The 14,773-nt window shown below is 32.4% G+C and overlaps 1 protein-coding gene across 1 annotated transcript in view; it reads left to right on the forward strand.

The window, feature by feature from the left end:
- The first annotated feature begins 679 nt into the window (after positions 1–679).
- The window catches only part of LOC106660793 (lachesin-like), a 329,309-nt gene continuing 315,215 nt past the window's right edge, over positions 680–14,773 (forward strand). Inside the window, exon 1 of the mRNA XM_014383725.2 lies at positions 680–736. Coding sequence (XP_014239211.2) covers positions 697–736 — 40 coding nt within the window. The 5' untranslated portion in view covers positions 680–696. The remainder of the gene's footprint in view (positions 737–14,773) is intronic.

Consider the following 14,773-nt stretch of genomic DNA (forward strand, 5'->3'; position numbering starts at 1 on the left):
GGACATTTCGTGTTTGATCTCTACCTACGTCGATTCGATTTTTAATTGAATTAATAGTTAAGATCATATTTTTTGTAATTGTGATTATAAGGTGCTAGTTTCATAAATTAATAATTAAAATTTTGAGGGTTAAGTACGTTCGATGCGTATTTACGTCTCACTAGTGGTTCTGAGTTCGAATCTCAGCCAAGCCCATGGTATTTTAATTAATTATAGTTTGAAAAATGTATGGTGAAGTGGTTTCACCACAGCAGGGTAGTTGGACGATAAGTCGTTCTTTAATTATAATTTCGTAGAGTCGATAAAAGTGATTTATCTAACGAAGGAACTGAGATTTTTCTTTCAAATTGGCCTAATCCCTGATAGTCTATTAATATAATCTTTTAATATACAACTATTAAATGTTAATCATTAATTATATCAGACATAATTTAGTTCCGATAAAACGTAATTTGTTACAAATACTCTATCAGGTGAAATTTTGACAAAAAGATGACAAAAAGGCAATCAAATGTGTGTCGGATTTATAGAAATTCAATAAGTCAGTATTGTCTAAATGCACTTTAGTGTGGTTTAAACAAATAAACCCACGTTGTGGGGAAGGGCTTGGGGTGGCGACGAGCAGGCGCGCGGCTGGCAAACCGGCGGCTACCGGCCCACTGGAACCAGTAGCGAAAAGGATTCTGTCATGACAGCATGATACTGCACGCAACCATCCTCATTGTTATCGCACCCGGTTCGTAAAATACGCACATTTTACATTTTTCATGTTTTGACCCAGAAGGATGTCCTCAGTAGTCGTCGTCACGGCCTGTGGACGCCGTCTTCGCCAATTACAAGGCGCATAGCCTATTCCAGGCCAGAAAAAATCTTTTGTTTTCCAAAAAAAATGTTTTTTCTAAAAAAATATATTTGATGATTTTCGTTTTATTTAGAACCAAAATCAAGAAATTCTTATATATTTTTTTTTCAACGACATATTTTCTCTGTATGATAATTTAGAACTACAAATTTTACCACTTTAAATTTGCACATTAGCACAATTTTATTAGAGTAATAAAATTACAGATTTGCACTACAACAAAATCTAAACAGCACTGCATGCCTGAAATTTTATAAATTTATTTGAATATAGCAAATTTGTGTCGAAACTGTTTTAAGATGTTGTTCAGTTGTTTTTGAAGTATAGTGATTTCATTGAAAACTTGAATGAAAAGTTGGGTCACAGGATATTACAAAACTCTACATGAATTTTCAAGATTATCAAACGCAATTAAAAAAAAAAAAATTCGATCGGTTTTTCCGTTTATAACAAATTATTTAAACAAATTAAAACAAATGTTGATTACTAAATTTAAAAATTTGACAGTTCAATATTTTTTTGCCCAAGACATTCGAAAAATGGTTTTACTTATTCAAAAGCACTTGATTTGGTTATTAATTTTTGTTTTACTCGTAGAATTCATATTCCATAATTTTTGAATTCGTCCTATCGCATTTTTCAAAACTTTGAAGGCCAGTCAAATTTTTATCACCTCTTTTATTTTATCGTTTTTACAGCCTACACGGAATTAAGAATTGTAAAAATTATTTGCAAACTTCAACACATGAGCGTAGTTCATGTAATTTATTGTTAATTTTTTAATTTTTAGAAAGCTCAAAGTATATATTTTCTTGTACGTGTTGTTTTTCTACACATGTACATACCTTATACTTATTATGTATTGTTATTTTTAAATTATTATTATTGGCCATCAAATTTTTTACAGCCACGTGTTACGTGTTATTTAGTTAATTGTGATTGTACAATTTATAAAAATGTATTTAGAAGTTTACACAATTCTTTATATGCTGAATTTTTTTTTAAATTGTTTAATTTTGTTAGCTAACAGAATAGAACATCGTTTGATACACGAAAAACGATTGCGTTTACACTATTCGATCTTGTTCTGCCGTTTTTAATTTTTATGTATCAATAAAACATAAAATACGTATAAATAAATACGTACTGCCGGTGAATACAGGGCTGTGAAAAAAAAGTAATTATTATAATTACTTTACTTTATATGGTTCCGATGAACGTATAACCACTGGGTCATTAAATAACAGAATAACCACTATTGTAGGAATTATACAAAACAAAATTTTGTCTGCAAAGATTTTTTATTTTTTAATGGAATTATGAAATTATCTTAGAATGGAATACATTTTATGAAAATAGCGTGGATACATGGAAACCAAGTAAAGGAAATATATTTATGCATAAGGTAGTAATAATTTGTAAATAAAAAATGTAAACGCTTTAAGTAAAGTGTATATAAAAAAAAAGTTAAACCAATTTTTTTGAGAAATGTTTTGTTTGTTATTATATTTTCAAACTAATAAGGAGATTTTTAAACAGAAATTAAATATGTATTTACACACTTTTTTTTGTGCTGAATGTTTACTTATTTTTATGAATTTCTAAAAATAAATATGTGTAAATATTTGGCAACTTACGCAAGCCATAATGACGCACAATATAACTGTATCAATAATTACGACAAATACAGGTTTAATCGATACATGTTAGAGTGGAAAAAAACCTAAAAAAATATATTTTTACGGCTTTCTAATAAATTTTATGTAATCGAAATTACAATCTGATTAGATCCATGAAAATATACCGTAATAAGCTACTTGAATCCTAGTTCCTTTAGAATTCTTTGCATACTTGACATTTATAGAAATCGTTAATTAATATTAATTATTACGGATTTAAACGTCGAACAGGTTTTTGGATTTTGGAGTAGAGACCGAACGCTTTCAAGAAAAAAATGCAATTTACTCAATTAATTATTAATAAAAATACTATTAAAATGTTAAAATATTAAAATTAAAATGCAATTTATTTTCATTATTAAAATTTACCATAAAAACCCATGTAAACAATGTAAGCATGGAAGTATGTAAACAATTTCGAATAGAAATATGGGACCGAAAATGCATTAAAAAATAACTTTATCTTGATTTAATAAAAAATACTGACAGGACCACTGAAGATACTAATCAACCGATAACCGTTTCTGAAAAAATATACATTTGAGAAGATGATTGTTTTTATTTCTAATTAACGAAATTGTTTAATATTCAACAATTTTGAATTTATTATCGTAGATCAAATCAAATTACTTGGTGAAACTAGTTGGGAACTTTATCGAAGAAGCTGATGATCTGGATTTTTAGTTTGATGATGCTCGTGGTATGCTGTAGAATGAATATTTTAACATATCCAAACACAAATTGTTTTACGTGTATTAGTTGTAATAAAGATTTAAGGAGATTTCAATTTTTGGATGATTTTAAATTTAAAATTCAAAATTCAAAAACAAACATTCATAATTTGTCGTTTTTTCTTACTGATTTAATTTTGGAAATGAGGAAATTGCATACGTGATAATCATACATATGGGACCTCGTTGGCTGAGTAGTTTAACATACTTAACTTACATATATTTTGACGAAAGAAACCTTTAAAACACCAGAAATCGGTTATGAAATATGAGTTGCGTGCTGATGCTGCACCAGGACGGGATCTCCTTTGTTTCTGCTATAGGGGTAATTTCTCTACCTTACTACGTTATTCTTGTACTGCCCCATGTCATGAGGGTGTTTATATACCGTATGAAAACTGAGTTTTCTGTTTGGTGAAATGTAATCTCAACGTTTAACTGATGGAAAATTACTTTCTTTCTAACTTGTAGAATTATGTATTTTATATGATTAATTTATGCATGCAAAAATATGACGCTGTGTAAAGTTTTGTGATAGGATTAAACCGTGGGTTTTTTATTTTATTTTGTTGGTTTCTTTTGAGGTTAAAGTACTTTATTTTGCGTCAAACGATTTGTACGAGTTTCCGCATTTGCATTCATTTTTTTATGCGACCTGGTAATCTTCAAAAATATGTTGGAATAAGTGTTGGAAAATGCAACTTTCGGAAAATTTTAATACTGTTTGTAAATGGTCATGGTAAGTGGTGTCGACAGCTTTAATTCAATTTAGAATTCGAAGCGAATCGAGGGGATGACCGTTGTGTTGATTTCATGGGCAGTTTCGGTTGTTTAATACCCTGCTCTGCCCAGAAATTGGTTTCGGACCGTAGTAAAGGGTACATTATTGGTCGTGTCTTCGTTCCCGAATAGTTTCGCCCCAACAACTCCGAGAACGCCCCTTTCACCCTTTCAAAACACCCCGGCCGTCATCGGGGGTGAGGCTGACCCGGAGGACAAGTTTCCCCTTTGTACGGAAGCCGCGATTGGCAAGTGGTGAGTCGGTAGGGGCGGTTGATTTTTCCCCCAACCCGGATTTCTACTTTACGCTTTTCCCGGAGGAAGAAGTTTCCGCAAGAAGAAAATCCGAAAGAAGTTTTTCGGGACGTTTTAGATAGGAGATGTGTTCGGGTTTGGGTTGTTTGCCGCTTTTTGAGAGGGTTTGCCGAGTCTCTAAGAAGCTCTTGATCGCCGCTCAAACAATAGAACAACTTTACTTAAAGAGACTTTTAACAGAGAAAATAAACGACGGAAAATAATGATAAATTAAAATGGATAATAAAAACGTTTTATTTGTTATTTTAGATCTTAGAAAGATGATTGTATATACGAAAATTATCTTCATTTTTAAGGCACCAATCCTTAAAATATTTAGAGGCGAATTATTTATTAATTTTACTTCAGTTATTATTCGTTAACAACGGAAAAAAACCTTTCTGTTAAATTTTTCTAGTGAAAAATTAAGGGAAACATATTAGATTTTACAACACAGTATAATTAACTGTTTATTTTCTTTGCATCTTTTAAAGGTTAAATCATCATAGACAGATTTTGTCTAATACAAAATTGATTGATAATAAATTACATAGTGTGTTACATCTCATAAAAGGACGTTCTAAAGTAAATAACCTTTCTTATCGGAGTCAGTGTTGCCGACAGTGTTACCCGAACATTTGACTAAGGGAAAACAGTTTGATATATACGGTATAATCCCAATAGTTCCTTATAGATAGCGCAGCGAGTTAATTATGAAATTATACAGATTTTGGGCGTAGGGAGATTACAAATTATCAATGCTAATCTCAAGTTAACGAGATTCGATAAAAACATGTACATACTTAATGTAAAAATTGAAGAACAATCGTACATTTAAGCAACAATAAAGTGAAAATAATAAAATTGATCAAAAAGTTAAGAAAATCTTGTACCTAAAGGTGACCACAAAATTTGATATAGATTCATGGGTAATTATAAAAAATTATAATTTATTTTTTGTAAAAAACGGAAAATTTATTTATAAACGGCAACGTGTAGGATATAAAATTTACTCAAAATAATAATTTAAAAAATCATATTTATAGTCATTTACCAATTGTTTAGTTAGTAATTTTTAGTACACTTTTTAATGTTTCGTAAATTTACCAAAGGAAACAAAAAGTTGTTATATTTAATCTATTATCCTTAAAATTTAATTACCAAAAATAAAATGATTATGCAAAAAATAACGAACTAAACTTTATCTCTAAATTTTATCTCAACAAATACCTTCCATAAAGATTAATTAATTGAATAGTTAGTTGGTCAATCGGACCAAGAACTGTAATGGATTTGATAATTAAACTGAAGTATACCTTCACGAAAGCTCTCCGTCGCCATTTCATTTGTAGCCGAGAATCAAATAGATTACACGACATTTCAAAAAGGCAAAAAGGAGAAATATTCAAGAGGTGAGGTTGAGATGGGAAGTTTGTGTCCGAGCGGATCGAGGTCACGATAGTCCAAGTGGTAGAGCAGCGGCGTATTTAGCCGAGGGTCGTGGGTTCGAATCCCGCTCTTGACAATGGATTTTTTATCTCAACCAATATCTTTCATAAAGATTAATTAATAGAAAAAAGTTAATTGGTCAATCGGACCACGAACTGTAATGGATTTAACAATTAAACTTTAACTGTGCGCAACTCAAAGGAATAAATAATAGGGAACGATGGAAAGAAAAAATTCAATCAAAGAAATGGTTTCCTCTAGTTGTCTTCTGGCCCAGACTATTTTTCGACAAAAATCGGTTGATGTAGCCAACTTCCAGTCGGTAGCCCGTTGCCAGGTGCCATTGATTTCGAGATGGAATAATGTCCTTTTTTTACACCTTCCAGCTTTCTTAGACTCTTGTCGTATGCGTTCCCAAATCTGCTGCTAAACGAGCCAAGGTATTTTGCAGAACCAGTACATGCAGTATTTAGTGTATTTAGTATAGCTGGCATCCGAACCATCTAAAGAAAGATTCACCAGTAAAAATTCAACGAAGATTCTCACTGAGCACTTTTATCTGCGAGTCACTGTATAGTGATAAGAACGTCGAAGTTTCTAGGTACTTTGTATGATTTAATCTCACGTTGGACGTCCGTAAAGTCCAAGGCTGAATTGATTCGGCATTTTGATAGAGCAATTTAGGTAGGATTTTTTAACTTTTCTCTTAGTTCTTTTGCCTGTAAGTAGTAGTATTTAGCTGAGAGGTAATAGATACTGGTTTAAAGATAGAAAATGAATTCAACTATTTTTATTACTTATTTAGCATCCAGAATTGATCGACCGATAAAGAAGATGGATCGTCAGTGCCGAGTCTTCCTTCATCTACTCGAAAATATTTCCCAATTTTCAATTTAAAAATCTTGCTGAAATATATATTAAAAGAGTGCATTTTCGTCGGCTTGTCAAATGTAATTTTATTGTCAACCGTTGTTTATAGGCACCGAAATCCATGATTTGATCAGTTTCAATGGCTTCAACTGATACTGAAAATGCAATAAAAACATAATAAAAAGGTCAGAACTGTAGTTCGGCAGGCCTTCTTTAGAGTATATGAGTGGGAGAAAAGATTTTTCTCCCCGACTCACAATAGGCCATACGCGCCACACTGCCAAAGCTTACACCGTGCGTGTAATGTAAAACAACGGAGGAAATAATGTTTTTGAACTTGTGAAATGTATTGTGTTTATTTGGAGGTCGTGAGATGCGGTCTGGCGTGACGTAGGTTTTAGAAAAACATTTTCTTTATCGTGCCAACGTTTCGATCTTTATTGAGATCATCTTCAGAGCTCAAAGTGTTTGTTTTCCGTGTTGAGAGTGCCCAGTATATTGTGTTTCTTGAGTCCATATTCAAAGAATAAATACTAATTTTCTACTGAATTCGTTAGGTGTTACGTTTATGTGCTTCCAACATATGAACGCGTGAATTTATTTACTAGCGTGAATAAATGTGTAACAACAATAATAATATATTATATATAATTTTGATGTAAAGCAAGTTTAAGTAAATATATTTATAATGACCTGCTAAACCAGTAATTAATTATAATCAAACAATAATTAATTAACAAATTTAACATTATCTGATCGTTATTTTAACAAATTATATATTGATTTGGACGGTTTATTGATTAACCAATACTGGGCTTCATTAATATGTCACATTTTTTATCGATTATGATTACAGTGGTTTAATGTAGCGATAACTATAGTACCAGTCCTATTAGTTTTATTTGTATTAGAACGGAGTAGTATGTTGTAATCAGCTGGCGAATCTTGTCACAGGAAGATTAAAACTAAATATATATTATATTTTTTGGCCAGATTACCAATGTTTTTAATTGTGATTTACACATTTGCGCATTTTAACAATTTAGAGAAATAGGGTGAAAATGTGACTTGAATCCTTTAGGCATCGCTGACATTTTAAAAAGCTCTGACAACAATCAGCTTCATTTTGAGTTATTTTTGCAGTTGTATTTATTGAAAATGTGTACCTGTAATAATGATTAAAAAATTAAGTTATAAACAAAAAAAAAAATCCGAAATGTGGACAAAATTAGCCACTAAAGTGAAACTACAATTATTATTATGTTTTATTACTTTTCACTAGATATAAAAATGCTTTTCTTCTTTAGATTTTATGTTGCTATCGTTTATCATGTAGTCGAATGCTTTTATCAAGCATGGGCTAATCGTAATTAAAGTAAGTTTGCTGGTACGGATTTCTATGAGATTCGTTTCGAAGTATCTATCTTTATTGTTCGCATTTATCTCATAAATAGGGAGTTTATCATTCGGTCGTTTGTATATGTTTCAATTTTAGGCTTCGGTTTTAGCATCAGCTGTTTTATGGCGCACTTATTTATAAATTTCACCTTTTCCATCAGATCTTTCGTATTTTCGTTGATGGGCAGTTTCGGGCGTTGATCTTCGCCTTCTTCTTTGTCCTCGTCAGAGACCAAAATCGGTTTTAAAGTTTTCAACTTCGCCTTCCATTTCGATTTTGTCGAAAGGGTCTTCAAAGATTTGACCTCTTCGCTCAGCCGTTTCAGTTCCTCTTCGGTCTTTTTAAGCTGGTTCATCCTCTGCTTGAAACACTTTTCGAAATTGTAGCTCTTTTTTTCCACATTTTCCACCATCCTCTTGATCCTGGGGTCCATAAGGTTGGTCATTTTGGCTGAACTGAACTCCGTTCGGAGCGAGCTGATCAGCGATTCTTGCGCGGTCGATCTGCTCCGCCCCGAAGGAGTGTTGCTCGTAATTTTCGAAAGCTCCTTCTTAAACTTTTCCTGCGAATCCATCTTAAAGGTGTGACGTGTCACAACTCGATCAGATATAGATGTTTTCAAATCGTCTCAATAAACTTAAATAAACTTGCGTCCTTTTATTTCAAATTACAAGTAGAAGACTCTTCCGCACCAAGATATAATTTATTTCATTGTCTTTCCTAATTCTACGTGTTCAAACCCCTTGTCCAACCACGAACTATACGAAACTATTGTTTACTAAAGACTGAGAAAAATTTAGTCGAAACATATGTACACGAACTTTAAAATCATGATTAAAAAATTGCACATGTTAACTTTCAGAAAATAACAATGTATTATTTATTTTGTTTTTATATAGCTTTATAATGGAAAGTGAGATAACTTTTAACTTCAGATTTTTTGTGTACACAATGTAAAATAATTAATTTACCATTGATTAACCTTGAGCGGTGGGTAAAGAAGTAGAGGACAAAATTTATCAAAAATACAGGGTGTCCTACAAACAGCCGTGAACATTCAAAAGTCCCCCTTGTCTAAAGTCTGATTCTAAATATTTCACTTTTCAGGTTAGTAAACCCTTTCCCAATTTATTCTTTAAAGTCACCATAGTCAAATAAAGACTTTGGACAATAGAGAACAGAGGGGCAGGGGCGTCGGTGGCCGCAAGGTTTAGTTTTTGACACGGCGCTCATCACTGTAAGGTAAAGATCCCGGGTTCGAATCCAGCGGGCCCGCATCCCAACCCGACATACTTACAAATGGGCTTTTTTTCAAAAACACCGGCACGCTGAGGGTTATATGACCTCTGCTGTTGCGAACCCTCGTAAAAAAAAAATTTGACATGTATGATTAGCTCCTGAAGTATTTTCATCTGTACCCTATCGATGTGACTACATTACCTTCACACTACCGAGAGCAATCCTTCCTCCTGTATTCCTCAACAGTTTTCTTCTATCCACGACTAGCTAAGTTTGCTACTTTGGACTACTAGGAAAGGAACTAAATGAACGATACAAACCTTCTCAACTCATAGACGATCAAACCTATGCCGGAACAAAAGACTAATCAACAACCAACTACCCTGATTGGATATGGAAATATGGGATCGCCCAAGTATCCATTTTCTATAGAATTTTTCCTGGGGGGCTTTCCTGCCCCTTCGTTTTAAATATCCAATTTTACCATCACCATGGTCTCAATACTTTTCCATACCATAATATATTGTTAGATGTGTTGACCACTCTTTTACACACTACTCTGCACCTCGGTATAGCCTGGATGAAAAAAAAAAATTCAATTGCTAACTGTGACGCTTTCGACCTCTTTTAAGGTCATCATCAGGTTGCAAAAGTATTACAATCCTTGGCAATGTTGGGACCGAATCGTCGAAGCAACTTGAAACCATTAATTTAAAAATGAATTATGTCAATTACTAGACATCTTTATATCACAACCCAGCAACCTCAGTTGAAGCACTGCGTCAAAGGATAGAAAATGGTTGTCAAACCATCTTCACCGACTCTATCGCTTTGAGCTTCGGTGAAGAGTGGTTAAAAAAAGTAAATCTTTTCATTTACACAAGGCAGGGAGTTCGAACATGAAATGTATTTAATAAATTGCAAACCAAATGATTATTTCTTTTTTTCAAACTGTTTGCCATAATTTTGTCATTTCGGACCAATTGAAAATCCGATGGCACCATTATTTTCAGCGTAGAAATCCTTTAAAATGGTGTGTCAGGAATATAAGGTCGTATTTGAAATTTTGAAGTTGAACCTGAGGTTCCGAGTATAATTTTTTTACAAAAAAGGTCAAAATTTGAAACTAGACTAAAGAACAAAACACTTTTTTTTTAAAAGCTTCATTGGTTCAAGAGAAATTCAGCCGGGCCATTTCAAAAGGGCACCCAGTATATAGTTATACTGATTGTTGAATTATCTATTTCAATATATATTTATAATTTGTAATTGAAATAGGCTCTGATGATGACCTTAAAATTGGTTAAATTACCACATATCTATTTACTGCCATGATTATTGTTTTAACATGTTAGGTTGGAAGCAAAAGATTCACCTGAATTGTAAATAATTAATTACATTTATATCTTTTGAAACGCATACGGACCCAAGGAAACCAAGTACTGTTAATGACAGCTGACGAAGTCCTGCCCAAAGTTAAACGAGAAGGAAACGGTAAATTTTGCGTTGTAATTAATAAGTGATGATTAGTTTCTAAATGAATGATCATTACCAAATTCCTTCTTTTCGTTATGAAACATCAAAGTTTCGCAAAAAATGTTATTATGCTGTACAATCAAAATTTGTTTTAGTTAATAAAGGGAAAAAACAATTACAACAAAACTTCAACATTGATAAAAATGCCATTACAGTCGTTACAACGGAGTTCACCTGTATTTAACATTTCCCTTACAACAAAAGATGTAATAACGTTACTTTTTTATTACATAAATTTTAATTGCTTTGGCCAATGTTTTTCATAAAATTACCACTCACTTGTAAAGTTAAAAGACCATAGTATGAATTGAATTTTTATGAAATATTTAATAGCATGAGAATTCCTAAAGTATTTTTATCTTTATATCGATTAATTTATTGTTTCCGATTTAAAATACATTAATTAAAAGAAAAATTGTTCAACTTCCGTGTTCTATAAACCAATAATTTAATTATTTTTCTTTGGTTGTACAATAAATGTAAAGTTGAAGGCAGTTTTCGTAAAAACAATTGAACATAAAAATCATTATCTGTTTATTACAAAACTGTTGCTAAAAATATTGAATAAAGAATGTATATATTCAATATTTGTGATTGAGCGAGATTTGGAACCATTTACTCCATACGTGATTCAGAGCAAAAACTCTAATTATTTATATGAATCATTAATAGTTTATAAAATTTCCGCAATATTTGAAAACGTTACATTAAATATGATTAAAAAATAATATATATGTAAGAAATTATGAGAAAGAAAGGAAAAAAGAAAAGAATTAGCATTTCGTAAACGTGATATATATTAACTTAAAATTTTAAAACCTTTTGATTTTTATTAAGAATAATAGCCCTATTCATATCTTCATTTATTTATCCTGGATATAAATTTGGTACTCGAGTTTTTAGTTTATCATCATTTTTAAAATCATGCATGCTACAATCTTTATTTTGTAAAATTTTTAGTTTAGAGAGAGAGAGAGAAAGAGAGAGTGAGTGAAAGAAAGAGAGAGAGAGATTGAAAGTTAGGTCTCTTGGACCTTGCTTACACTTAACTTACAGAAAGAGATAGATAGGAAGAGATATATATATATATATATATATATATATATATATATATATNGTGAGAGGGAGGGAGATTTAGTTTAAATGCTTCAATTATTCAAGTATCCTTCTCCCAAGTCCTCTTTAAGGAGAGAGAGAGAGAGAGAGAGAGAGAGAGAGAGAGACAGACAGACAGAGAGAGACAGACAGACAGAGACAGACAGACAGAGAGAGAGGAAAAAGAAAGAGAGAGAGAGAGACAGAGAGAGAGGAAAAAGAAAGAAAGAGAGATAGAAGGGAAAGAAAGAGAGAGAAAGAAGTGAAAGGGAGTGAGATTTCGTTTAAATGCTTCAATTATTGAAGTATCTTTCTCCCAAGTCCTCTTTAAGGAGAGAGAGAGAGGGAGGGAGAGAGAGAGAGAGAGAGAGAGAGACAGAGAGAGAGAGAGAGAGAGAGAGAGAGAGAGAGACAGAGACAGAGAGAGAGAGAGAGAGAGAAAAAAGAAAGAAAGAGAGATAGAAGGGAAAGAAGGGAAAGAAAGAGAGAGAAAGAAGTGAGAGGGAGAGATATTTAGTTTAAATGCTTCAATTATTCAAGTATCCTTCTCCCGAGTCCTCTTGAAGAAAGGTCCTCTTTGGATTCTGTTTTCCTTTTTAGATATAATTATTGTTTTGCTATACATAACCTCTTGCCTGTTTATTAAAATAATTTTAAATTATTGGCAAAATTGAAGTGAAGGATCTTGTTAATATTGAGAAGTTAATATTAAGACTAAACTGTCCCGACCGACCATCAAAAAGCATGAGACGTAAACCCCCATCTTGATAAATACATGGAAAATAATGATAAATACAATGATCAAAAAATCGATTTATCTACTCCTACAAAACAAGCCACTTAATTTGATTTCGTTAAGTTAAAATAAAACTTACAAATTACTTAGAAATTGTTTTATTAAGACATCAATTTTAATTCAGTAGAAGGTAATAAAATAATTCTATTAAGATAAAGTGCTCCAAAACCGTATGTTATTCAGTACAGTTGGTGTTATACTTGATATTCATTTTAGATACTAATTTTCACCATAAATGAAAAACATGTGGGAAAGTTTAATTAATCTGAAATTATACCGAAAACAGAACATAATAATTTAATTAACTCGTCAAATCTAGTAAACTTAAAATTATTTTATTTTAAAATCGATTTTGAAGTTGTAAGTTTTGAATTTACTTCAAAAGTCTTCTGGAGTTATGATAGAGAGATGTAAAAATTTGGCAAGTTTCGACGGCCGTAATCAAGTTGCCGGCAATAACAGTTGAAACGTGAAGTTTTGAACATCTCTAACCCCGAGGAAGAATTATTGGCTCCCTTTATGCCAACCAATTCCCCCCATCTTGCGATACTAATTTTCCTCTGCTCTTAATCGTCCTTACTCGGCGATGATAATTCGTCGTCACGCGTCATCCACCCCCAATGGGGTTAATATACCGTGGACCACCCCCAGCCGCCTCTCAGACAACACTTAAGTCCCGGACCATATCAGTGCTCGAGTATAAACTTTATAATGGGCTCCCGGAGGGCCAATTTCTTATATAGGGCTCGAGTAGGTTCCCTTGTCTCTGTTTATACAACCGATTTGTATAAATTCAGCTTTTAGGCGTCTTGTCCGGCCAACATTGTTTACTCTTTCGCCTCTTACGAGAAAACAGTTTGTAAACATGTTTTAAAACACTCGTAAATTAAACTTTATTGAACTCTTTAATATAGGAGTATGTAATTATTATAGATAAAAATCATCAACCATGTTTGTAAATTTTTGCAACTCCTATAACTCTGAAATCGCTCATTTAATTGATATAAAAGCCAATTTTTCTACTCAAAGTTATTTTCTTTGTTTCCTGCTGAGAATTGTTGTCTTTATAATTTCTTTTTTTTACAATGTTACGCAATAGCAGAGGTCATATCAACCCTCGAGTTTCGGTTTTTGAAAGAAAGTATGGCCGGCTCGAATGCATGGCCGCTGGATTCGAACCCAGGACCTGTACCTTTTAGTATTGGATGCTGTGTCAATGCCGAAACTGTGCGGCCACCGACGCGCTAATTTACTATTAACCATATTCAATTATATCCTAGTTTATTCAGCATGAAGAAAAAATTTCGGTATTTTTTATAACCGTAATTTCTGTACAATATTTTACACAATTTCTAATAAGCAGCAGTTATGCCGGATAACACTAATTGACATATAACTTGGGCTGATACTCCATGGCAGGCGTAATGCATGTGAAATTTTTTTACATTTGATTATAAATATATATAAATACATATAAGCAAACATTACTATGTTCGATTTAGCAATTTGTAAAACGCCAGTTATTTTATGTTAGAAAAGATCTGATAACTTGAAGACTCTTTGAAAATCTTTGGTAGTTTGCTCACAATTTCTTGCAGCAACAGTTTCATGCTGTGATAAGTTGCTTAATGGTTTTACGGGGTATTTTTCTCCCTAATAAATTTTCTGTAAAACCAGAATAAAAACTAACGTTAAAGTTAGGAGTTTAGTAATTTGCGATCGTTTTTGATCGATTAAAGATTCATTGGGGCGTCGGTGGCTGCAACAATTGAACGGCACTTATCACTATAAGGGAAAGGTCTCGGGTTCGAATCCAGCGGCCGCTGGATCTTGTTCCATGATCTGAATCTTTGTCTCATCCTGCTTATACCCCTGACCGATATTAAAAATTGCAAAAACGCGAACAATAGGCCATAAAAGAATAGGAGTATGAAAAATGATCAGAACAACCAAAACGATAATTTTGAAGTAATTTTTTAGTCTGTTTTCTTTGCTTATCATAATACTTACAACAGAATAAGTTATAACGTACACTAAATATAT

Source organism: Cimex lectularius, unplaced genomic scaffold (assembly GCF_000648675.2).
Source record: "Cimex lectularius strain Harlan isolate CLEC.00 unplaced genomic scaffold, Clec_2.1 scaffold188, whole genome shotgun sequence".
Lineage (NCBI taxonomy): Eukaryota > Metazoa > Arthropoda > Insecta > Hemiptera > Cimicidae > Cimex > Cimex lectularius.